Source organism: Aplysia californica, unplaced genomic scaffold (genome assembly GCF_000002075.1).
Source record: "Aplysia californica isolate F4 #8 unplaced genomic scaffold, AplCal3.0 scaffold00126, whole genome shotgun sequence".
NCBI classification, from domain to species: Eukaryota; Metazoa; Mollusca; class Gastropoda; order Aplysiida; family Aplysiidae; genus Aplysia; species Aplysia californica.
The window spans coordinates 1,437,025-1,463,685 of NW_004797396.1; the positions used below are offsets into that span (position 1 = coordinate 1,437,025).

Consider the following 26,661-nt stretch of genomic DNA (forward strand, 5'->3'; position numbering starts at 1 on the left):
TCCCACCACCACTCTCCCTGCAGATTTTGAACGACTGCTTCCTTCAGCTCAAGTCCTTTGAGGGTGAAGACGCTGACCAGGAAGGTAAGTGTTGTATGAGGCACCACTTCTTGTTAGTGACTCATGATGGCAGTGAGAGGTGGCGACTAGACTGTTGAAGTGAAGATAAGCTCTTTACCCCCCACCCCCCCTCTGTTAAGAGACTGTGTGTGTGTGTGTGTATATACATGTGTACATGTGTGTGTGCATGTGTACGCGAGTGGAGAAAGGATTTAATGCTTAAAGAGAAAGTCTTGTGGATTGGGGCTTTGAAAAAGAAAGATGGGGGAAGAGTGAGAGAATGTAAGGCCTATGAATGGAATATGGTAATTGCAGGGAGGAAAAAGACTGGGGCCTTTAAGGAAAAAATATGTTTTTTTGTATGGGTGTGGGTATACTCTGCAGCGGGGTACACTGTACGTCGATCAGTTAGGAGTTTTTACAAAAACTTTCCTTTGAACATTTATTGGAACTTGATAAGGAGTTTTCATAGTTATGGGTAAATTTATCTGAATTTTTAAAAAATATTTTAATTTGATTTTTCTTAATTCTCAGATGAAAGTCCAGAGCGCATGCAAGAGAAGTTGAAAGCCATGACGGATGTGTCAAAGGTATAGTTAGAAAAAACCCCCAACTGTAACTAGTAAATACTGGTAAATTCTTGTTTTTATTTTGTTAATATCAGATCTGTAATTTCTTAATACCCTTTGATGAGAATGGCGTTTAATGATTTCTTGTATATGAATGAGCAACATCGTTAAACGAAGGAAAAAAATGTTTTCTCTTGTCACAAGAAGTGACTGATACTTTTGACCTTACTGGCCTATGTGCTCTCTCTAATTGTCCCGTTAGTTGTTCTTGGTGTCTGTTCTGATGTACTTTTATATATAAATAGCCTACACAAATATGTACTTATTACCATGCATCATCATTGTATAACACGCGATAATACGCTACTAAAGGCAATGAACACAGTTTCTATTATTATATCACTAAAGCTGTGACAAAGACGTTCCTAGTCGGGGTGGTGCGATGCCAGAGATTTCACTGAAGGTCATCATAGAGGTCATGTCATGATGGAGGATGCGCATGAGAGATCATTCACCTACAGTGCATGACCCTGTTGTAATTATGACCCCTGACCTTTTGTCTTTCAGGTGAACGCTTCTCTGAAGGCTGTGGAGGAGGAGAAAGACGTACTGTCCAACAAACTGACCATTGAGCTGGAGGCTCGTCGGGAGCTGGAAGGTAGAGGGTTAACTTGTAGCTTGTAGAGGGTTAAAATGTGGCGTGTGGAGAGTTTGCTTGTGGTGTTGTGTTAAGGGTTATTTTGTGGTGTGCAGAATATTAAACTGATATGTGTGGACTAGTTTGTGGTATGTGGAGGTTTGACCTGTGGTGTGTAGGGGATTTGACTGATATGTAGAGGATGAACTTTGGCCTGTAAAGGGTTAACTTTTGACATGCAGAGGGTTAAATTGTGATGTAGCAGGCTAGAGCATAACAGATAGAGGTTGTACACAAAAGACGTGAGGTCGTTCTACGAGTGGGAAAGTTATTTTATTGCGAATCTCCATCCATCAGCTGGGTTCCTCTATCCATTCAACTTGCCCTTGGTTGACCTTTGCATGGAAGAAGCAGCCCTCCTCTTTAATAATCTCATTGGTGTCGATAGGGTGGCGAAACATTTACTTTCAATACTTTTATTTATTGTAGCTACTTTTTTCATTGTTGCTGTTTGCTTCAGAATAAGAGGAAGTCTTGCCTTTTTGTGTGGAGAGTGTCTTGCCAGATGAAATAAAAGCAGGATGATTTGGCAGTCATAGCTCTCCATTCAGTCTTATATTCAGTCTACCTAAAATATGTTGCGGTATCCTGATTTTTTTCCTTTCCCTAAATCGGTAAAATTTTATTGGGGACGTAAAACTTTTACAATCAAAACATTTACAGTCAGAGCTATTTTTATCTTAAACACAATAAAAACATTTGTAAGCTATTTTATATTACACACAATGCAACGCAGTCCAAACATTTACAATCATAGCTGTTTTATAATCTATATATGGTGGCCTCAGAACTACGAGTATTTTGTCCAAAGTGTACTTTAATAAAGAGGCATTTTGGATAAAATAGTTCTTATGTGACGGTATTTATTGTTGTGGTTATTTTGTAATTGAAAGATTTAAACATTTACATTTTTTCACTGTTGATGTTTGCTTCAGAACAACTGGAAGGCTCACGTCGCAGCGTGGAGAGCAGCATGGCCGACAAGATGAAGGCGGAGAGACAGTGTCAGGAGGCACAGACCAAGCTCAACGTGCTCTCTTCTTACTTCAAGGAGAAGGAGATGCAGCTACAGAGGTAGGTGGTGGTGTAGGGGGGTAGAGTGTCATAGGTGGGTGGTGGTGTCAGGAAGTAGAGTGTCAGAGGTAGGTGGTGGTGCAGGGGGGTAGAATGTCGGAGGTGGGTGGTGGTGTAGGAGGTAGAGTGGGTGGTTGTGGGTAAAAAGATTAATTCTGTTTTAATAGATCCCGGAGGTGAAGTTTGATCTCTTCATTGTTGCATGATCCATTATTTATCAGTGTCCTGTCAGAATACTAGATTGCGTATGTTAGAAGTAACCTATCTTGTGTTTATTTTGGTGTTAAACATTTTTGAAAACTTAACCTGCACATGAAAGTTTTGAGTTCAAATCCAAGCAGGGTCAAAATATTGTATTATTTTTTCTACAATCTCCGTCATGGCCTGCTGTTCTGTTGGAGTAGCAGATACTTAACTTTAGAGAGAATGTATCTTCTAGTATGAGAGTGAACATTGATATTTCTTTTTTTTGGAAAGGCTAAGGAAATGAGCCTGTGTGTCTTTGGGTTGTGCTTGCAGGGAGCTGGGAGAACAGGAGGCCTTGAAGAAACAGAACCTCAACAAACTGGTGTCGGCCGACGAGACGACGCGCTCCATACAGCAGGAAGTGGAAGTGTTACGGTGAGTGTCGGGCCCGTATGTCACTTGATGTTTACTGTTTGAGGAAATGTCTGTGATTGGTTAAACTGTAATTATTTATTGCAAAAAGGGGGAGGGGGTGGGGATTTATGAAACAAAGATTTTTTTCCCCTGATTGTTTTTAGGAGGTGCTAAATTTTGTCAGTCAGTTGAAAAGAAAAATATACTCAGAAATGTTAAGACCAAAATGTTGTTGAGAAGATATTTTTATGAATCTGAGAGGCACTTTAAGTTAAATGCTGTTTACAGTTATGATTAAGAGAGCGTAGGGGAGGATGATAGTGATGATAATGAAGATCCTGTTGATGCTCTGCTGCTGCTGCTGCTGCTGCTGCTGCTGCTGCTGACAAGGATGTAAAATTGTTTTGCTATATTTGTTTCTCTTGTAGTTCCTGTCCTCAGCTGTAAGGGTTGATCACCCCTTTCAGTTGATAGCCTACTCGTCAATTTGTGGTAATGATGTTTTTCGACCACTGTCTCTTTCTTGCTGAATAACTTAAATCAGATTCATGCTGCATTTGTCAGTTTTCCGTCCAGTGTTTTGAGATTATAGAGTAAATGAAGCGGCTCAGAGACGTTTTTTTGTTCTGAGGGGATCCCAGAAGAAATTTCTCAATCCGGAGGTGATGTATATAAATAGGGTTGTTTTTTTTCAATCTGGAAATGATCTGAGAGAAGTTGTTTTATTGTGAGACCACCAGGGAGAAGTTTGTTTATCTTGGGATGACCTGTGCATTGTTTGATTATCATGAAATCATCAGACTAAGTTTTTATATCCTGAGGTGAACGGAGAAATGAAAAATCGATAATTAGATGTGACGTCTCATCTCATGTTTCAAGAAAGACTAAGACAACATCTCATGTTTCAAGAAAGACTAAGACGACATCTCATGTTTCAAGAAAGACTAAGACGACATCTCATGTTTTAAGAAAGACTAAGACGACATCTCATGTTTCAAGAAAGACTAAGAAGACATCCCATGTTTCAAAAAGACTAAGACGACATCTCATGTTTCAAAAAGACTAAAACCTGCTGTTTTGTTCTAGGACCCAGACAGAGAGCCTGAAGCGAGAGCTGTCGTCATCGGAGAGAGACTTCAGAGGACAGGTTTGTACCTTGTAGTGTGCTGAGCAGTTTATAAATGGTATTAGGTGATAACTGGAGGATGGAAAAAGTTTATGCTGGGAGCAGTTTTAAACAGTTTAAAATGTTTTAGTCTGTTTGGTAGGGCTTGAAGTAAGTTAATGATGGGCTGTTGTTTTAATTTTTTGGGGGGTGGGGGTGGGGGGGGGGCTTGATTGGACATGGAGTAAGTTTTAATATCTGATTAACCTGGAGCAACTTGTGATTGGTCTTAACTGTTTTAGCTGTAATGCCAAGAAGTGGTGTATGCTTTTGAAAAGATTTTTTTTTGGGGGGGATCAAAATTTTAGATATATGTGTAAACTCAGATTTTCTCCTTAATGTTTCAAGAAACAGTAGTTCGAAGATGTTGTCTCAGGGTATTTTTTTGTGATCAAAGATGCCATGTCACAATGTTTTCCTGTCTGCAACGAAGAACGGTGTTCAAATATAGTATTATTTTATCTTTGTATAAGCCATTCATTATCACATATACTTTGTTTTTCAGATCGCAGCTAATGAGAAGAAAGCTCACGAGAACTGGGTGAATATTTGTGTGGTCTATCGTCTTGTGCATTTTTGTTGAGTGAAATAATGACGGTGAAGGCAGGGATTAAGTGGTTATGTTACAATACAAATATTTTCTGGTTATTTTAAAGGTCTGTTGCTCCTTATGAAGACAACTGAACATTTTGTTTAAAAGAATCCGAGTACATTCTCTTTTTGTTGGTTCCTAAAGGTCTTGTTTGTGAGCATTAGTATTTATATATTTATTAGAGACTGGATGAATGGGCGAGGGGTCTGGGAGGGGGGAGAAGGTGAGGACTCAAAGGGTTATGGTATTGAGTTTGATTCTGCAAAGTGCCGGGGAAAGTACTGTTGTCTTAGAATATAGAGTCCTCTAAGGTACAGTGTAGGTGTTGGATGAGTCTGAGATTTTGTAAACTTGAGGTGAGCTGCGTTCCTGGATCTGATGAAATCTAATCACACGTTATAAGTGTGTCTCAAAGACGTTATCTTGAGATGTCTTTGCATTTGCAATGTAATTAAGTACCGTTTTATTGCCCATTGTTAGACTGGCATGACCGTAAAGCTTTGTGTGTTTCCAGCTGGCAGCCAGGGCAGCGGAGCGTGAGCTGAAGGAAGCGCGACACGAGGCAGGCATGCTGAGACAGAAGTAAGGGGCAGCGCCTACCACAAATTATCTCTGGCTTGTTTTTATTTCTGTTTCTTGTTCATCTTGCCAAAAACTATGATACTGCTCTCTGCTTGTTTTATACGTGGGTGGTTGGCAAGTGCTCTGGTGTTGTTTGCTCCTTTTTTCCTATTAAACATCTTTTGTCTTTATCTCTCCTCCTGTTTTGTGTTTGTTACTCTCTTATTGCACCTCTAATCTTCTACACTTGCATGACCTTCTTGTGTTGCAAGTGCCGTAAAACTCTGACACACCCCCCCCCCCCCCCCCCCCCCCCGGGGTATTGCCACTGACTGTAGTGTCTTTAGGCCATTCCCAAAGGGGGGATATTTCTCGTTCAAGCTCAGTAGAATTGTAAATGGGCTGATTCATCATGTCACGCTCATAACTGTGCCTGATCTACAACAGGGAACTGCTGCTTTTTCTTTCCTAATCCTTACTATTGTCATTTTCCTCTACTTCTTTTGTATGTTTGTCGCTTTCTTGTGACCTGCTATTTTTGGGGTTCCTCGATAGTCGAAGCAGACTTTGTGCTGTTGAAGCTAGAGAGGTGAGCAGAATAAGCCTGATTCCCTGTAAAGACTTCTCTGTTGACACCCACCCCTTGGCGCTCATATAACCTTATGCAGTTGCGAGCGCCGTAAAACCCTCTACTATATTTATTTAAAAAATATAAAAAACTCTCACTAAAACTAAAATACATTGTTTTCTTCTGTTTCTGCTCCTTGTCCTTCTGTCGCTCCTTGTCCTTCTGTCCTGTTTCTGAGACTGGCAAGAGTCCAGTTCTTGTCAGGTTTGTGGGGGATAGGTGGTTGGAGGGTGCCACTGACAGGACTAACATTTGTTCTCTGCCTCTGCTTTGTCTCTCTGTTGGTCTAGTCTTTATCCAAGCCAAGGGGAGTCATTGTATCGATGTTCCTCTCTTTACTCAAACAAAAAAGAAATGAGAAATGAGACACGGTGTTATCTCTACAACTACAACAGCACTACTCTGCATCTTCACATCGCAATACATCATTGTCAGTAAGTTAGAAAAAGAAAGGAGAATCTTGGAACCTTTTCAGTCTGTTCAATATAGATCATATGAATAGAAGAATTTTAGAATGAAATAACGAAATACGTTACCATCGCTTTCTTAGTCACTTAATCTGATAGTGAGTCTGTTTTGTCTAATCCTGCAATCTGTCCCCTTTGGATGGCGAGGCCGCGTTTTTTCGCATAATTCTGCAACATTTACATAAATTTGGATTCCCCGGGCTTTTCACGTTTTTTCATATTTCACGAAACAATGTGACACCTCGACTAAAGGGAAGTAATCACAGTAAAAGGTCTATTTTAAGTGAAAAGCTGGTTGTTTCCCTTGTTAGGGATTTTTGTTCTGGAGCATTTTCAATTTTTCTATCCATCAAAAGTTGTTCTCGTGTCTGCTGATGTTTCATGTTTGACAGGTGTCCCTGGTTTTAGTTTTAGTGATGTGCCAGCATCAAAGGTCCAGATGGGTTGGGTTTTTTTCTAAATTATTATTATTTTTAAAAATTAAGAACATTTTTCCTCCTCTACACAGCTGAAAGTTACAGAGATTATATTTTTTGATAGTTTTTTTTCTTAGTGATGTATATCTTTTCAATTACGCACTAAAAAAACTACTTATACTGATATGTTCTGCTTTCAATTCTTCTGTACATAGATCTAAAACATGAAAATTCTTGTTGAAAAAGTGCAAAACATGTCGTGAATGGCGCTACGGTAACTTGCATTATAATTTTTGCATAAATTTGCATTTGTCTTGCATAATTTGGCCAAGTAAATTTGCATAATTCTGTAGAGACAGATTGCTATATTGTTCTTCTTCTTCTTTATGTACCATGTTTGAAACAGACATCAGTGACCATGGTTTGCCTTTCATTTCTCTGCTGGAAGGCTCTGTTTAAACCTGTATTGTCCTAGTCTTTTCCTCTCTATTCTCTACGTATGTGTTCCTAATTGTCATATTACAAACATTCCTGTGTCCTGCAGACTGACAGACTTGGAGCGGCGCCAGGTGATGGGTCCCGGCGGGTTGATACGACCGCTGCCCACTAGAGGAATGCCACCCCCAGGTCTGAGAAGATATTTAGAAAGATAGGATGACAGGTGTTTTTGTAGACCTGAGCCTAAGTTTGGACATAGTCTTGTGACTGATATACAACGATTGATTCGCTGAAACAAAAATGCATTCATGCACAAGAGGATCCAAGTCTTAAGCCCTGTAAAACAAAACTAGCATAGGCCATGGTGCAAATTATCTGTACTACACAAATTCAGATGAACCGTGGGTTCTATACAATCACGAACACGCAAATGACAATACACATGCACACATACATACAAACACACACGTATCCAGGCACATATGCTCTGTTTCATGCTAACATACATACTCTAGTCTCAGACACGCACTCAAAGAATGACAAGCACATGGGTTGTTGGAAGATGTGTTTGGTAAAGCCCATGTTAGATACCAGTCTTTGTATGTAGTTTGTCTTGTGTTTGACCTTTGTGTCTTCTGTGTGTGTCTTTTGTCAGTGTCTCTAAGTGTCTGGTGTTTGTGTCCAGTGGGTGGTTGGCGGCCGCTCTGGTGTGGGTTTTTTTCCCTTCTTTTCTATGAAACATCGATTGTCCTTCTTTTCTTTGTTACTCTCTAAAAACATCTCAAATCTTTGGCTATTGTATGAACTATTTGTGGTGCAAATGTAATTGTACTCTTACTAAAACTTAAAAAAAACCCGAAACTATTTGTTTTCGTTTTCCCCCCAGCATGAAATTATAATTGCTAGAATTTACCCTGGATTTGTCGTACCAACAGAGTCATTCTATCTCTAACGCTCTAATGCTTTTTCTTTCCTCATCCTTACTTTCGTCATTTTCCCTCTACTTCTTTTATATGTTTGTCACTCTCTTGTGAACTACGGGGTGCCTTGATAGTTGAAGCAGACTTTGTGCTGTTGAGGCTAGAGAGGTGAGCAGAGTAAGCCTGATTCCCCGTTTGGACTTCTCTATTGACATCCACCCCTTGGCACCCATATGACCTTTTGCAGTTGTGAGCGCTGTAAAACTTACTGAAACAAAACTAACCCCCACCTCTGTTCTCTTGTGCCTACAGGTATGCTGAACGGACCCCCGATGCCGCCCCCAGGGGGCCCCGGACCAGGACCCAATGGTGTGTTACCTCCCTTGCCTCCGCTCCATCTCAGGTGAGGGTCGTGACCTCTTATCATGTACTTTGTAATCTCTCGTATTTCAACTGTCTGTATCACCGTAGACAGTGGTACCACACACTCTCTCTCTCTCTCAATGTGAATCCCTTTATTTCAATTTCCTCTTTCCCCTACCCCCCCACCTTCCAATGCTGAATCCTTAGACGTATTTCATGTTCTTATATAGATCAAGCTTTGAACATTTTTTCTACCAATGTACAAACTTAAATGTGGATAGCTAGAGGGGCCACTGATAGATCCTGTTTCCTTCCTTTCCATCATGTCACTCTCTGTCCATCTTCCTTTTTCCCTACACTTTTAATCATGTAGTCATGTTCAGAGCTGTTAAAGTACTTTTAAAAAGGTACTTAAGTACAAATTTAAGTACAATCTAAAATATGTACTTAAGTACAGTAAAAGTACTTTCCTGTAAAATGTACTTGAGTACAAGTACTTTTTAAAAAAGTACTTATGAGTACATTTTGAGTACTTTCTGCTAATATGCTAAAACACTTCAAAATGCAAAACATCATATTGAATAACATATCTAGTATATTTGACAAATTCGGCCATTTATTACTAATAATGTAAACAGTATACAAAGCATTTGAATATACACACTGAACGTAGGTGGAAATTGTCCGTGAAATTGAAAAAAAAACCCAGCAAACAAACAGACGCAACTAGTGAGTAAGTGATATTATGAATAGAATTTGTTTGAGCAAGACGATATGATCTAATGTAAGTCAGTCCTAGGGGTCGGAAAGTAGGAAAAGTATCAAAATTGGAAAATGTAGAGACAAAGTTGACCTAAGAAAATAAAAAATTGATGAAAATGGCCAGCAAAAAAAAAGTGCTTTGAATTCTTTAACAAATCCTCAAGGAATCAAGGTAGTCTTAAGCACAAACCACTAAAAAAAGGAAAAAAGAAATTTAGGTAGCCTAAAAAATTGTTAGATTGATATACATTGAAAACTCGATTTCAGTTTCAACTGATTATAATAGTGGTTAGACATAGTTTGGTCACACTGTGTAGTCCACGGCGCCCACGGCAAACCAAAATAGGCCTACATGTAATTTCCTAGAGTCTAGTAAGTGTAGTGTAACCAAAAATTCTCTACTACAGTAGTCTCCGCCTAAGATCCCAGTGCTCGGGAGCAAGGGAAATATGGGATCTTAGCCCGACGAAGCTAAGGAAGAATCTACAGTGACCCAAGAACTGACGTGACCCCTGGGTAGGTTTATGACATATGGCGAGCAAAGAGTGGTCATCCTTGATGACCAATCACAGTAGCATGGTGGCATGAGGCAAGCCATAATATTATACCGTACACTCATTAGCATATCGTCTCGAGATCTTTATCTACGTTTATCCAGTTGCCCCTCCCCTTTACCTGTCCAAAAATTGTAGCCTTCCATCTCTGATTGAGTCCCCCCGCCTTTGTCGTTACGTACCATTACGCTGTGACCACACCAATTAAAATTCAGGCTGTCTCGCAATTTCGGGAATAGAGAAAAACTGCCTTCAACTTCAATGGTCAGGAAAGAGTTCACTGTTCGATGTGATCCTGCCTGGAGCGAACTTGTAGGCCCAACCCACCCAGCGAGGGATGAAAGTTCAGGTGGCGAGCTCAGATGCGAGTGCGATGTTTGGGGAAAAGAAACGCCCATCTGTCTGTTCACACCTCGGTGTGATCCCGTCTGGGGATCATTGTACCGTTTCATGGAGTTTTACAGCACATGTGATCACTTTCACAAGAGTGGCTGATCTTTGACGCGACGGGCAGTTCTTTAATCTCAACTTTTAACTCTTGGTTGATCGGCTGTGCCCGCCCGGGTGTTTGTTCCGTAAATTATGATCGGAAATGTCGGCACTTATTCTTTCATTAAGCTTCAAAAGTACTCAAAATGTACTTGAAAAGTACTCAAAAGTACTTTTATAAAAAGTATCGGAGTACAGTAAAAGTACTGATTCTCAAAATGTACCGGAGTACAGTAAAAGTACCGAAAATTGTAACGTAAGTACAAGTACCGGAGTACTTGTACTCCGTTACTACCAGCTCTGGTCATGTTACTCTCTTGTTACACTTTCTAATCTGTGGCACTATGACCTAATTGTGTTACAAATGCTGTAATAGTCTTACTAGAACGAAAACAAAACAACCCCGCTACAGTGTGGGTGGTTGGTGGGTGCTCTGGTGTGGTTTGCTTCTTCTTTCCTATCAAACATCTATTGTCTTTATCTCCTCCTTCTTTTTTGTGTTTGTCACTCTCTTGTAACACCTCTAAATCTTCGGCACTTATATGACCTTACTGTGTTGCAAGTGCAGTAAAACTCTTACTAAAACTAAACTAAACCCCTACAGAGACCGGGACCGTGACGATGACTTCCTGGCCTCCCCGCGGTCTGACCGAGGGCCCCTGCCTCCTCCCCCGATGGACCGCCGCGGACCCCCGATGTTGCCCCCCGGCATGAGGCCCCCACCCCCTGACGCCCGCTCTCCCCCTCCCCGCATGCCCCCGTACGGAGACGCCCGCTCCCCACCGCCTCGTATGCCACCACCAGGGATGCTTGATGGACGATCCCCGCCACCGTACGACCGCCGCCCGCCCCCACCACACATGATGGACAGGAGGAGCCCGCCGTTCCGACTCCCTCCCCCCGACATGCTCCCACCACCCATGAGAGGAGGCCCCCCACCACCACCCCACATGGCCCGCGGTGGGTCAGGGTCTCCCTCGATGGGGCGAGACTCCCCACGCGGGATGGAGCCGAGACCAGGTGAGGGGAGTGTTCACGCACAGTTTGAGGCTTCTAGTTTTAATACTTTTTGCCATCTGAGTTCAAACCTGAAGACTATCGTCCTTATCTCCCCTTCTTCTTTTTTATGTTTGTTACTCTCTTGTAACATTTCTAATCTTCTGGCACTCATATGACCTCATGCAGTTGCGAGCGCCGTAAAACCTCTACTAAAACTAAACTAAAACCTGAAGTGAGTTGGTGGTTGGCGGGTGCTCTGGTTTGGTTTGCTCCTTCTTTCCAATCAAATATCTTATCATCCTGACCTCCCCTCCTTCTTTTTTGTGTTAGTTACTCTCTTGCAACACCTCTAATCTTCGGCATTTATGATCTTATTGTGTGTGTTGCAAGTGCTGTAAAACTCTTAAAACGACAAAAAAGCTTGAAGTGATGAAAGTCTTTTTGTTAAGCGCACAAATTTTGTGCACAAATTCTTGTACATGTTTTAAATACAGTACATGCACATAGACATTCGAGACCTGAGAATCTGTTTGCTGTGTGTGTGCTAGACTGTATTTATTTGTCTTTAGTTGTCTTTAGCCAAAAAAAAAAAGCAGTTGGTCGGAGGGCAGCACAAGTTGTCCCTATTTTTTTGCTCTCCCTCTGCTATTTCTGTCTGTCTATCTTGCTTGTTCCCTGCAAATGGCCTTTCTGTTATTGTGTCAATGTAAATGTTTTTCTGTACTTGAAAAACCAAGAAGAGACATAGAGGCTGTGGACAAGTTTTGATTTGATTGTGATCATTTACTGTACAGTAAAGTCTGCTTATTCGGAAATCTGGGGGACCACGAGATTTCCTTTGGTTTAGCTGGGTTTTTGGTTTAGTGAGGTTACTCAAATTGAAAAAGAAAAAACAAATTGGGGATTTTATTTTTGGTTTACCACTGTTTTCAGATTAACTGTTTTCATTTTTAGTGTACTCAGCTTTATTATTCTCCACCAAGCCAATGCCTAACCAATGTGTCATCCCCCCCCCCCCCCCCCCCCCGGCAGTTGAATTGTCTATAGGCCATTCCCAAAGGGGGGGACATTAACGTGTTCTTATGCACAGTAGAATTGTAAATGGGCTGATTTATCAATGTCATGCTCATACTGTGATGGAACAACATGAGGGGAACTGCTGCTTTTTCTTTCCTCATCCTTACTTTCTTCATTTTTCCCTCTATTTCTTTTGTATATTTGTCATTCTGTTGTGAATTGCTATTTCCGTGTTGCCTTGATAGTCAAAGCAGACTTTGTGCTGTTGAGGCTAGAGAGGTGAGCAGAGTAAGCCTGATTCCCCGTTTGGACTTCTCTGTTGACATCCATCCCTTGGTGGTCATATGACCTTATGCAGTTGCGAGTGCCGTAAAACCTTACTAAAAAGATGTTTCATCTTTCTTCTCTCCTAAGATGGACGCTATCCGTTGCCTCCGTATGCCAGGAACCTGCCAGGTGGGTCAGACAAACCATCACCAAGACAAGGAGGCCCCACGTCGCCACGGCAACAACAGAGTCAGGTGTGAGATGAGGTGTGACATAGTGTCAACAAAATGGTTTTCTTTTGTTGTTGTGTTTCTAGGGTTGGGCAAGATGTACATATTTTTGTCTACCATTTCGAATATCCAAAAGTATGATGAGATGATTTGTGTGCGAGAGTGAATAGTTTAGTTGGGTTTCTTTGTTATATCACCTGCAATGGGTTTATCTTCTTTGCCAAAAACCATCAACAAAAAAGAGAAAGTTGAAAGGTCAGTGTATGTTGTGCAGGTCAATTCTGCTTCAGTCGTCTGGATGCTAAAAAGAGGTGACCTTGACCTGGAAGTTAGCCGTTGGAAAATGTATTTGTTAATTTGTTAAAATGTCTTGTTTTAATGATTTGTTGCATGGTTTGTTAACCTGTTCAAAGAATAAGGAATAGATCTTTATTTATGCGCATGTGATAGTCAGACTGTTCCATTTTCTCTTCTGCAGTCGTATTTTTGAATGGTATCAACTCTTCATGATTTATTTGGTTTTTTTTTATGGTGTGGAAGGTTTCTTGTTGTAACCATTTCTATTTTCTCGATTGATAGATGTAATTATACCTCGTTCCAGGTTTGGGTCCTTATGTTTTTTCTTCCATTTTTTTTTCTTCTTAGTTTGATGAACAATCACAATTTAAATGATCACTGATGGTAGATGTGTATGTGTTGTCTTGAAGTTTAAGATTATACTTTAGAGCCCTGGTGTCTGGGTGGGAGCCGAGCAATGTGGTCACGAATGCATCTTGAGAGTTCTGCGTTTCAACTTGATGTTGATTCAGATGTGTAGTCAGCAGTCTTTCAAAAGATTTTGTTTGTTACAATTACAAAATCTTAATTTGAATATATATAAAGTTCATTTGAGAAAATTATATATATTTTATATATATCATTCAATAGAAGCTGCAATGCTATTATTGATGTGTAACTTGTAACATTGATTTATGAAAAGACAGCAAATCTAATTCAAATTTCTATGAGTTTGATTGGTGGAGTAGAATAAATTCAATCTAAAGTAAGCCTAGATCTACTATTTTTCGTGAAGGGAGGGTTTGCTGTAAGATTTATCTAAGATCAGGCTCTTTGCTAATGATGTCTTGATCAAATCTGTACTTATGCATGTCATTTTGTCATTCACAAATCACTCGACATATTGTTACTTTATGACGTGCAAGACCTCCTCTCGTGTTTTATCATTCTGTTTTCCTGTCTGAGAAAGAGATATTTACCGCTTTCGCAACATTCTAATTCGGTTCTTTTGGAATGTTATACACTGCACAGTCATTTTGTGGAAGCAAGACGGACTGTTTTGTGTGAGGAGGGGTGTGTGTATGGATGTGCTGCATCTCTATGATTTTGAAAGCATTTGTCATCCCCCGTGACGTTATTTTCTACGGTGCAGTGTGTTCCTCTTCCGTTTTGAGCCAGAAATATCTCTCTATACAGAATGTTTTCCTGTGGAAAAATTTGCCATGTTATGTTGTTTGAGAGATGCTCGTACCAGATTGAGATAATGTGGTGGTGTAATGGTTAGCCTCTGCCTAGTTTTGCCTAGGATAATGTGTGAGTGCGTCTGTGTGGTGCCTGGAACCGGCCGGGTAGGTTATACAATACCACTACTCACAATCCTGGTGGTGATGATGCTAGTCACATGCGTCCTGAACATCGTCACGATATGTTTTTGTGTCAGTTCCTTCCTTGTTGCTGGACATATTGTTATGTAGAGTAGGGAGATCTATGCGCTGGACACATGCTATGTAATTTATAGAAAAATCTTGATGACCATAACATGTCCGAAGATTAATGTGATTGCATTTGTTTTCAAAAGAACTGCCATTGAGCACAGAAAACTCCTTTTTGTTGCTTCAATTTGTTTCTATTATATAGTTAGTTACAGCTTGAAAGTTATAACCTTGTGATGTTTCTTTACTATCATTTGAATTTTTAGTTTGAGTTTTAGTAGAGGTTTTTCGACGCTCGCAACTGCGTAAGGTCATATGAGCGCCAGAAGATTAGAAGTGTTACAAGAGAGTAACAAACATAAAAAAGGAGGAGGGGAGATAAGGACAATAGATTTTTTATAGGAAAGAAGAAGCAAACCACACCAGAGCACCAGCCAACCACCCACTATCATTTGAATGCAAAAGTACGTAAAACCGATTTTCTGTTGTGGGTGGTTGGAGGGTGTTCTGGTATGGTTTGCTTCTTTTTTTCTGTTAAACGGCTGGGGTCTTTTTCTCTCCTCCTTCTTTTTTGTGTTTGTCACTTGCTTTTGTAACAACACCTCTAATCTTTGGCACTTATCTATATATCCATAATTGTGTTGCAAGTGCCGTAAAAGTTTGGTAAATTTGTATCCATCTGCACAGAAAAATTAAAGAGGTGTGCCATACAAGAACACGTGGGTCAACAGGATGCCTCAAATCAAAAGGTGGGAATATCATAATGGACAAAGACAAGATACTAGAACGTTGGACAGAATATATCAGTGACCTGTACAATGACAAAAGAGATGAACAAAGAAGAGTGGAAAATAACAACGAGGGACCACCAATCATGAAAGAAGAAGTTATCAAGGCACTACGAAAGATGAAGAATGGGAAAGCTGCAGGACCGGACAACATTACCACAGAGATGATTAAAGTATTTTATTTAAAGCTTTAGAAGACTTTGGAATCACCACACTGACAAAACTTCTTAACAAAACATGTGACTCTGGACATATTCCATCAGACTTGTCAAAATCTATCTTCATAGCTTTACCAAAGAAACCTAATGCAAACGAATGTGAAACTCATCGTACCATCTGCCTCATGAGCCACATAACAAAAATACTATTCAGAATAATTATGATGAGAACACGAAATAAAATTCTCCCAGAAATAGCTCAAGAACAGTGTGGATTTATTGAAGGCAAAGGCACTGTGAATGCCATACATGTATATAGTACATATGTCATTAGAACAACAATAGAACGTGCCCTAGAAGTTCAGAAAGATCTTCATTTATGTTTTATAGACTACACCAAGGTTTTGACAAAGTTAGTTAACCAGGCAGGCACAGTGCACATCTATTTTATCTATTTTGCTTTTGAGACTGAGATTGGTCATTTGGCTTGGACCTCTTTCTCTGGCTTTGTTATATGGACAGACAACACTTGAGTAGGTCTCGAAACTGAAGCACAGTGTCAGTGTTTTGTTTGATTAGCTGATTGAGTGATGAGACAGTTGAGTGTTGAGCACCTTATAATCTGCTGGACAACCTCAACCAGTTGTCATACCACATTCGTGTTGAAGAGCTGCCGGTTTGGTTTAGTTTAGTTTAGTTAGTAAGAGTTTTACGGCGCTCACAGCTGCCTGTTGTCTGTGTGTGATTACTTGTCATTGGGGGGCTTGGCGTGCCAAATGACGTAATGGAACTCAGATTGATGATGTTGAAAAAAATAGGCTACATGTATGTATGTACAAGGGCCTTCTTTTTGTCTTGTGTTTGACAGAAAAAAGCTTTGCATCCACACCACCTTGGATGTTGTTACAATGCCGGACAATTTCAGGCGTTCCACTGCACTCTGATCTTAGGGACAGAGTGGGCTGAGCTGAGGAGAAGCACATTATTATTTTTTTTCGCTTGCTTTGAGAAGAGGCCAGAGAAGCATTCTATACAAATGCAGACTCCGAAAGAGCCAAGTTCTTTTTGCTTGGGAGAAGTTCACAGACAGAAAATATGTTTTCTTCCTCCTGAAACTGAATGTGCCCACCATAGTAAGGTTGTCTTTTACCATGCCAACAAGTTACCATGCCAACAAGTTACCATGCCAACAAGTTACCATGCCAACAAGTGATGTTTCTACCATTGCCCTTGAAGTCTTGAGTCAGGTTTAGATCAGTAGGGCCTACTGGAATCAGTGGACATGAGTGGGTAGCTGCTTTCACTTCCAGAGCCACAAACCCGGAAGATTTTAATTCCATAGATTTGTCTGGTTTGCTTGGGATGTAGGCTACATGTGTACATATGTACTGGATGAAAATGAAACTAGGCCTACATCACCCAAGGAAATGAACTAGCTATTTATCCACAGTGATGGTCTGCCCAAAGTGGCAGTGCTTATATAGAGCTAGGCTAGTCTGGTGTGGAGGACATCCCAAACATCGTGGATGGGAGCAAACTTGTCCCTGGCTCGTCGTTGTGTCCTGCTTTTTTTGTCATCAAATCTGGTGTGATTTTTAGCAGGTGACTGACTTTTTTGTGGGTTTTGTTGTTGTTGGGTTTTTGTTTCTGGTTTTTTTTTTAGAAAACTTTCTGCCCCAGGTTGTTGACACCAGACCTCATCACCAGTCAGCCTGCCTGTGTAGTGTAACAGTAACAGTAGATCTAACAAAAGGTAGCTACCGTACTTGGAATCAGGACCAGTCACTCTTCAGCACTTGCGTAGCCATACATTGTAACAAGAAATTGCCAGTAGGTGGTTGGCGGGTACTCTAGTGTGGTTTGCTCCTTCTTTCCTGTCACTGTCAGAATCTATCGTCCATCTCTCCTTCTCTTTTTTGTGTCTGTTACTCTCTTGAACACCTCTAATTGTTGGCACTAACTTCCCAAAGACTTAACTGTGTTGAAATTGCTGTAAAACGCTTACTAAAAAAACCCCCATAAAATTTAAATAGTGCCGAATGCCTTTGCACCGCCTTGTGAATTTGTACGGGTGTGGACCACCCAATTTCCTTACCAAAGTGTACGGGTGTGGACCACCCAATTTTCTTACCAAAGTGTACGGGTGTGGACCACCCAATTTCCTTACCAAAGTGTACGGGTGTGGACCACCCAATTTCCTTACCAAAGTGTACGGGTGTGGACCACCCAATTTCCTTACCAAAGTGTACGGGTGTGAACCACCCAGCCTGTAGGAAGTAGGAATCAAATTTTATATATATATATGAAAATTTTGTATTATGCCGGTGGGGAAAGGGTTTTAATAATAAATGCTGGTTGAAAATAAAGTTGGCTTCCTAGTGCAATGTGGGGCCTACATGATATTGTGTATTTCGTCCATTAGGTGGACTGGACTCTTCTAATACTAATATAATGCACCCTTCATCGACATCAGGCTCGTCGCCGTTTACATGTAGGCCTATTATGCTACAATGATACATAACATACCAATCACCACTGAACCTCTTCTTCGTCCATTGATCTAGATTACTGATACGATACATAGTAGTATTAGTAGACCCTACTACTAACTACAAGTACTAGTAGTAGAAGAGAATCTCTTTGCCCGAAGTTGAAGTCTGAGATATTTTTAGAATGCCTGAGCATGAGTCGTCTGGACAATATTTTACTGAATTTTAGGTTTCATAATATATATATATGAAAATTCAGACAGCATGATCCAGGTGCACAACAGAAACTAGAAACGTGACATCATCGGGAACTCGGAAAAAGTGGCGGTCCGTACAGATTTCGGCGATCACTCCACACTGAGAAGCAAAGTTGAAGCAGCCCGCCCCTTATTTCATCTGAATTATTTATGATGGTGCCTTGATTAGAAGTTCTAGTAGAACTATAGCTGATTCTCATTAAAATTATTATATCATGTTGTGTTCTTGGGAAAGCGCCTTACATTACTTACAACTTAACATACGTGAATTTTCCACACTTAACCCAAGTAGAAATGGGTAGGCCTACCCGGCTATAGACAGTGAAAGATCTTTGTTAGTTTGTCAAGTTTAGTGCGGTCAAAAATTCCTGGTGCAACATATCCTCAAATATCTCTAACTTTAACTTCCGGGTGAATCAATGTCATCCATACTTTGCATAGCAGTTTGTACATTGTTGTAGCCTATCAATTTGTCTCAACTAAATCACTGAATCATATTTTTCTATAAATAACAATTGGGGCTATATTAAGGGTAGGCTACTTTTAAAAAAAATTCCTCATACTCATCGGTACATTTTTAACCCTATATAAAATACTTGAACTTGAAATCTCTGTCACGCGTAAAATGGTATTGTTCAGTCACAGCACTTCCCGCTTCTCACAAACATTTTTATTATGCATCAATATGGCCTATGTAACAGCTCATCAAAGACAATCTTCACTTGCTAAACGTGTTACAATACAAGAAATTATTATTTATATATATATATGGTGAACACATTTTTGCACTAACGGCTCTCAAAACATGCGTTCAAAAGCATTATTAGATTCTATGTGTCTTTTCTAATATTATAATGTCCCGATTAGAAAAGCATGACGGACTTGCCATTTTAAATTTATAAGCTATATATATATTATCCCAGCTGTAAACATTTAAAAATAGGTAGAAACCACCCACTTGGATTTTAAAAATTAGTTATTAAGAAATTTTCTAGAATACAGCTTGCAGGTGTTTACAAAAATGTTGATCTGTTAAGACAAATTGATAGGTAGGCCTACATGTCACTGCAAAAATTGGAGAACATATGTTCGGTAGTTGAGGAGATTTTATATATAAAGTAGTATACTACTACTACTACTACATGTAGGCCTACCGTATACAAGTCGCACAACAAATTTTTGACCGCGCTATAGTTAGTGTTTATGGTTTATGTGTGCGTGAAATCTGCAGCTTGCAGTCTTGCACTGTATGCTTCCTGGGAACCCGAGAATATTTCTGATTCTCAGAGTTCTGAGGTAATGCATGTAATTGTAATTGTAACGATTAAGGAGTAAAGGTTGTAAAGCGCATAGAGCACGCTGCAAAACGTGGATGGGCGCTAGAAATGCAATTATTTACATGTAATTTAATTACACTACATGAGTATAGATCTAGATTTACCAAGTTTAGTGATTTCGTGTAGATTATAAAGAAAGCCACTTGAAAGCAGGATCATTAAACTCAATTAAAGTTAAAGTCATTATATTTGGGACCCCAAAGAGGGTACATTTTCTCTTGGAAAATCTGGCCGACTCGAGCCCCTGCCTTTGATCTGGTACATCATGTCCTATAGATCTACATATCATGTGTACACAAAACCCTTCAAAGCCCACAGGCCCGACCTGCGTAGATTTTGTTGAATCCGAGTGTTCGTTATGTTATAATACATTAGCAATATGAGCAACAAGCTGCCGCTTTGTGTGAGTAGGCCTACTGGTATACAGTACTACTACAGTATGATACAGCAGCATCCATTTCCATAGAGACCACAGCGCAATTCACTACGTAGATTTTTACATTCTATGTCTTAGGAGTAGACTAGCCTTTCACTTTCTCACTGTCCAGTAGCCTAGGGGGAGGGGTGGACATGATTGTGAAGAGACTCTCTCCTGACTTTCCACGCCCAACCAACCTCTTTTGACCCAGCACACGCCAAGATACATCGGTACCTCAGAATTACAAAGTTCTATCTGACAATTCTAGCCGTTTTGAGTAACTAAGACCATGAGGTCAGAAGTCAAATGCTCTGTCAGGTCTCAACTGTCTGCCCTATCAAAATCGTAAGAATTCATATTCAGAGTTATCAAGATATAAATTCAAAGAATTTCATTCGAAAAAGTTCCGACATTGTAAAACGAATTTTTTTTTTTACGTCAAATTTTTCAAAACAAGCTATTGACTCTTGAGCAAATATAATAGAACTTAAAAATTCTGGGGTAGCGAAATTATGTCTTTTTACAACATTATACCCACGCGTCAACTCATGTGTTGATGTGAAAGAAGGCTTCTGATTAGACACATAAGACGTATGCAATAGACTAGACTAAACATGTTGTAATGAGCCACGGTACATGCACAATCGAAGGTCTCTTGGAATAGAGTACACAAGGTGTGTTGTGACTGTCGAATCTGGCTCATTTATCATGTGTGTTCTCAGAATCCAAGGCAGGCCTATTTTGTTGATTCGGAGTTCCAGTGTACTAGGCTGTGAAATAAAAAAAGCGCTAGAAAAAGGCAACTTATATTTTTGTATGCTCGACATGGCAGCTAAGACAAAGCTGGTGCTTACATTTTAAAGGACCTGATTTCTTTCGTGCTGAAAATTGAAAAGAGTGAACTTCAAGCCAATACAATGTCCAACTGAAAATGAAATGGGCAGTATTGAACCTACCGGTACCAGTTTTGAGTCACCAGGAACCTTTGCAGCAATGATAAGGTTGCTAATATTAATATATGACAGTAGACCACCACCTGTCATTTAGATGAAAAAGGGAAAACCTAAAACGACAACAAAATTCTTTCCCCCAAGCATAGGATTATAGGCATGCAGTACCGTCATGCTACAAAACGAACACGGGCAAAAAACTGGAAGTGAATTATATTACATCATGTCCTTTTATTACACATTCGTTATGACCAAACCACTCCCACTTGCAACATCAGACATTTCATTCTCACACTCACAGACTCACATCCCCTGTCTACATGATGTGCCCACTGACATTTCCCATACTGCCAAGTACTCCTGAACACACACACTTTTGTACATATTTAGTCCGCTCATATAAAAACATCCAACAAAGACTTGCACAGAAAAAAAAAATCAGATGGAAGAAAGTCCTGTTCAAAGTTTTACTTTCAAAATTCGAATTCCAAAACTGAAATGGTTAGGCACGGACTGCAAAAAAAAAGAAAAAAACAACGGAAAAGCTCAAAGGTTAGTCCAAAACATTGAAATTTTTGGTTTGTTCATATCACATGGTGGAGACTTCCCTCAGGTCAAAGAACGGTGGATGACTGGCCTTGATGTGAGAAGTAATAAAATGTCATGTTTTAAAATAACAGTTCTAGGGGGCGGCGAAAATGTTCACCCTGACTTGAACAGCAATATGGCCACCTGTCCCAAGTAGAAGTAAATAAAGTGTTTCGTTTCATGAGTGACGTAGCTGCCGAAGTTGCGGCCCACGATGCAGTGCCAGGTGGGGTTGTATTTCTTGTCAAACTCCTTCTTGATGAAGGCAGCAATGTCTTTCTCAATGTTGTACTTCTCAAGGGCTTGTGTGGCGCAGTCCACAGCATCCTGCTGCATGTCCTCGGACATGTCCGCATTCTTGATAACAGCCTTTCTTTCAGACATGATGATTGACCAGATCTGTAAAAAAATAAAGGGTGGAAAAAATATTACACCTCTGAAACTAAACCATGAATACCATGGGATGACAAGGACAGTTGAAATATCATGCGTCCCATCAAATTCATCAAACATACAGTATAAAACGGATAGGTCGAACAGAGAAGACTCGAGCATTAGTAACTTTTAAAGCTCAACTTACACTTACAGCACCCTACATTAATAGTTTTACATGTATAACCTGAATTCCTTGAATTCGTCGGGACCTGCCTCGGTAATTTGAGGGATCCGTAAACTGTGTTATAATGGCATCGGCTGTGTCAGAGAATCAAAGAATGCAACAAAGATGCCAGAACAGAAATTTTTCTCTCAGCCATTGTCTGATCCATGCCCATTGACTTGAATTTGAAATTGACAGATTGAGAATGAGAAACACGATGAGCAACGCTTTCAAGTTCGATCGATTTAATAAGCCTACCGGTACCAAGACAGTTTAATTGCGTGGGTCAGTGTCAGCGATCTTTAGTCTGCATTAACCGAATGGTGCCTTTTCAAAATTTTCAAAACATAAACAATTTGGCAAGATAACCATCGCAACAGTAATCAACAACGTGATGACGAAACAATGCAGCCCTAACCCGCCTCTCCCACCAAGTGCTAAGTCCTTTGTAAAGAGGGGTGGGGCGGCCGATTGTGTGATGCACAACCTCTCCTCTCACCTGCTTCACAATAGCACAGCTAGCTGCTTCTGACCTGCCGGTTTCCGTTATCATTATTATGTCTCAAGTACACCACAATGGACATGATAGATTTTAGACCTCTACAGCTGCATAGTAGAATTAGTTTGACTATTCCGTGTTTGAGTTCGAGCTTCCTGCAATATTTTAACAAAAAGACAAAGAAAAAAAATAACCAAAACAGGACCGCAGGCACAGTTCCATGGATGCGTGATTTCGAGTAATCTGTTTTCCACCTATCTGGGTTAAACAGCATTATAAATGAAGAGTACAGGGGAAAAACGACGGTAGTCACAAACTGGAGGTTGTGAGGATGCCAATTTTAAAAGCTTGTGGACTCATAATATAACTTCTTGTTTGACTCCTGGTTTATTGGTAAGTCTTGTTGAATGGGAAATCGAACAACAATAATCAACCAACAGTTGAACAGAAATAGTTTTATGAGTCAACAAGCGTTCAGAATTGGTGCCCTCACGATTTTCAGTTTGTGACTACCGTCATTATCATTATCCCCCTGTAGTCTTTAAGAAATTTTAAAAACATCTATACCCACAAAGATCAACGAACGCGGCCCAGTTTTTTTTGTGCATTATTTGGTCCGCGAATCGCTGCCGTGATTTTTGCATTAAAAAAAAAACCCACTGCCGGGGAATAAAAGAAGGGGGAAATACCCGGGGAATTAACATTAAAAAAAAGGGACTGAACCTCTTTACTTTTTGGAAAGAAAGTTTATTTTCACTCCCACTTCACTTCGTCTCTTTGTCACTTGTTGACACGCACGTTGATTTGTTGTTTTCATGTGAAGTACATAACATACATTGCTGTATCTCTTTTATTTGCCCCTCCTTGTTGTGTTTTAATTTGATTGTGTGTTATTTTTTTTGGTTATTGTTCCGATGTGGGTTTTTTTTGTATTTTAAAGTATGTTCATATAGCGAAATGTAATTTAATTTGATGTTCCAACCTTTATTTTTATATTATGTGTTATGTCAGGGCGTGTCTCCACCAAAACCAAATACTGACACTGGCAGGACCCTCGAGTGTGATTCCATAATTTGCATATATATGTAACATTCTGAACTTTTTCTTGAATTAAGCTTAGGGTTAAAACGGCCAATCTTCGGAAAGGTGGACACACGCTCTTATTTGTTAATTTTTGTGGTTGCTTAAGTACTGCTCTGATTTTGATTTATTTCTGTTGTGAAACCTTTATAAATTTTTCCCATTTTTACACTCGTGTGGCTACAAATGATATTCTGGATACTTAAAACAGGACACAAGAAATTCTGGTGCTATAGGTAAAAGTTACCTCTATCAACATATATTGCTATACGTCGTCACAGAGAGTAGAGAGCTTGAAAATAAAAGGAAATTGGGGCAACCTTTGGACAAAAAAACGGCAATAAATGCAGATACCAGAACATTAAAAGATCACGATAAGCACCTATAAAAAGATTTCTCTAACGTCCAAATTCTAACGCTAGCACCCCCCAAAGTCTGGTAGTTTGTTGTTTTAGAGATTTTTTCTCAGAATGATGATCTTCCTTACCGTGTCCCTGACGTCTCAACAGTCACACCGACAATTTTCTAAGCTATCTACTATCTAGAATCTAAGTAACTTTAGTAACTCTACTTCCACGTTCATTTACAGGAAGAATTTTTTTCTGCTCTCTAATGGATACCTTCCATCCCCCCGTTTATTCAACATCATGGTACCAGTACCGCGACATCCCTACATGAAAGCCACATTGCTGGTGGCCATACAAGCTGTCAAAGACATGACCCTGAATGTAGCCAGCAAAGCTTTCGGCATTCCATAATACATATAACACTTGGGGACAAGTGCGAGGCAGACGGCCTGTCAACCCTCAGCCGCGTAACCTACTCACTGGGGAAGAGGAAGTTAAAGCTTGCCAGTTGGCTGAAGGAGTGTGCACCAGGAGAGGCTTTGGGAAATCAAAGAAGGACATAATGAATGGGCACCCTCAAGGCTATCCTGGATGCACGCCAGGCAGCCACGAGTAGCCCTGACAACCGTCCTAGCAAATAGTAGCTGAAGGATTCCTTTAAACGAAATCCAGACTTTTCCCAGAGGACGTCATCTGCTCTTGGAAAGGAGCGAGCCCTGGTAATGCCGGACGGACTGGCTGCCTGGTTTCGTGAAATGAAAGAGTATTTCGACAGAGTGGATCCAACTCTCATCATATCACTGGATCGTCTGTACAATGAGGATGAGATGGGTCTCCATCTGTGCCCCAAAAAGTGATAGCAGCAAAAGGCAGTAAGTATGTTTTTAACCCTTCTAGCAACACCAAGCAGAGCATCACTGTACTTGAGAGTTGCTCTGCCAACAGCCACTAAATTGAACCGTTTATCATCTTACTCTAAAAGAGGAGACCTGCTGGCCATTTTGTAGTTTCGTTCGTTAAAGTACAGGGGGGTTTCAGGGGGGCTTGCCTCCCCTGACCTAATAAAAATATGGAGGTGGGGGAGTTTCGGGGGGGCATGCCCTCTGAATTTTATTCTAATTTGATGTTTTGCAGTTAGGTTGCATCCCTCCTCTTTGTGTAGCCTATTTAAAATAATCTAGTATTTGGTCATCAAGACTTCTGGATTTCTTCTCTGATTCTCTGGATGTAAACAAAACACATGGATCGTGGACTTTGGAACTACATTCTACAAGATCACCGACCTGCTTTAGATCTCATGGCTGGCTTCCCAGGGGCAAAGTTTCAGATATAGATCTAGATCTACATCTCCTAATGGATAGATCAACACAGATGTATGTCCTGGCTCAGGGACTGCTAGATCTAGATCTAGTCTTAATCTAGATCTATCAGCTGTCGCTCACAAAAAGAAACCAGCGTGCTGTTTGTCAAAGGCCACACCTCGCACACTTCAAACATTGAGGTGATCGAACTGTGCATCAAGGAGAAGATACTGCTTTACTGTTTAAAGAGAGCCATGCTTCCCATATATTATTCAGCCCTTGGACCAATCTGTTTGGAGCCATGAAGCAGGCTTGGGGGGATCAGTGCCAAAAAGTCATGAATGAAACTGAAACTGAAACAGGAGAGAGTAAGTGTCAGGACCTTCAAAGCAGCACTGAAACCTGTATACCCAAGATTCTAGTCATCTAGACTCTAGATCTAGATCTAGTGCATTCTGTAACTAGACTGGCTTAAAGAGCCAAGAAATGCCTTAGAATCTTATAATACAAACTAATAATCATAATGCCAGTCTGGACAAAGTCCACTACGACTCCTGAATCAATGCTCGTCACGCTTCGTTAACACCAACGTGCGTGTTTTGTGTTTTTGCGAACGAGCAGTCTGCGGCACGGTCAACAATAACCGTATTTACCACTTTAGCAATTCTACAGTAACAATTCCAAATCATTCTGAAATAAAGAAATAACTCACCGTACACTTGAGGTAGAAGTCTAAGAAGAGGTTCTTGGTTTTCGGTCTCACAACCTTTGGCGGGGCCAAGTCACAGAGAGAATGATGAAAACACGGAGTAGGTAGTGAATGACTACTTTGGCATCAGTTGCTCGGTGACCAGAATAGATCCACTCTCATTGGCCACAACAACACTACCTTTGAATGTCCCAGAATGCAACATTCACTACCTTCGAATGTCCCAGAATGCAATGTACAGGTGAGGTCACACTGACCTGAGATGATTTCGCCGATCGATCTGGCACCAGAGCAAAAACGTTGCCGATAGCCAAGCGCGTAGTAAAATAATGAAAAATAAGCAACGTTGTTAGAAAGCTTACGTCAACGGGATGCTTCTATTGCTCTAGTTAAAAGAAGATCGAAAATGAAGAGAGCCATTCAATTTTTCGGTTCCCTGCAGAACGCGATACAGTAACAAGGTTACTCGTTTTTTCATTCATCCCCGAAAGAAGCGCGCTCTAATTGTTGCAGGTTACGTGTAGTGGCCCTCTCTCTCTCTCTCTCTCTCTCTCTCTCTCTCTCT

General features: G+C 40.4%; 2 protein-coding genes across 3 annotated transcripts in view; one reads left to right on the forward strand and one right to left on the reverse strand.

Annotated features, from left to right (window-relative positions):
* Positions 1 to 14,748, forward strand: part of LOC101849366 (melanoma inhibitory activity protein 2) — a gene marked incomplete in the record, with an annotated part of 48,819 nt that extends 34,071 nt beyond the window's left edge. The window contains 12 exon segments of the mRNA XM_035969221.1: positions 24 to 84; positions 595 to 650; positions 1,197 to 1,287; positions 2,262 to 2,400; positions 2,920 to 3,021; positions 4,087 to 4,147; positions 4,671 to 4,706; positions 5,272 to 5,339; positions 7,374 to 7,456; positions 8,500 to 8,590; positions 10,960 to 11,375; positions 12,786 to 14,748. Of these exon segments, the coding sequence (XP_035825114.1) occupies positions 24 to 84; positions 595 to 650; positions 1,197 to 1,287; positions 2,262 to 2,400; positions 2,920 to 3,021; positions 4,087 to 4,147; positions 4,671 to 4,706; positions 5,272 to 5,339; positions 7,374 to 7,456; positions 8,500 to 8,590; positions 10,960 to 11,375; positions 12,786 to 12,898 (1,317 nt within the window).
* A 6,427-nt stretch (positions 14,749 to 21,175) lies between these two features.
* On the reverse strand, positions 21,176 to 26,253 carry LOC100861464 (dynein light chain). 2 transcript variants are annotated; one of them, XM_013081317.2, is made up of 2 exons: positions 26,105 to 26,253; positions 21,176 to 21,961 (listed from the first exon to the last, which is right to left on the reverse strand). In XM_013081317.2, exon 2 carries the CDS (start codon positions 21,944 to 21,946, stop codon positions 21,677 to 21,679), a length of 270 nt encoding a protein of 89 aa, XP_012936771.1. In that variant the 5' UTR covers positions 21,947 to 21,961; positions 26,105 to 26,253; the 3' UTR covers positions 21,176 to 21,676.
* Positions 26,254 to 26,661: the final 408 nt, after the last annotated feature.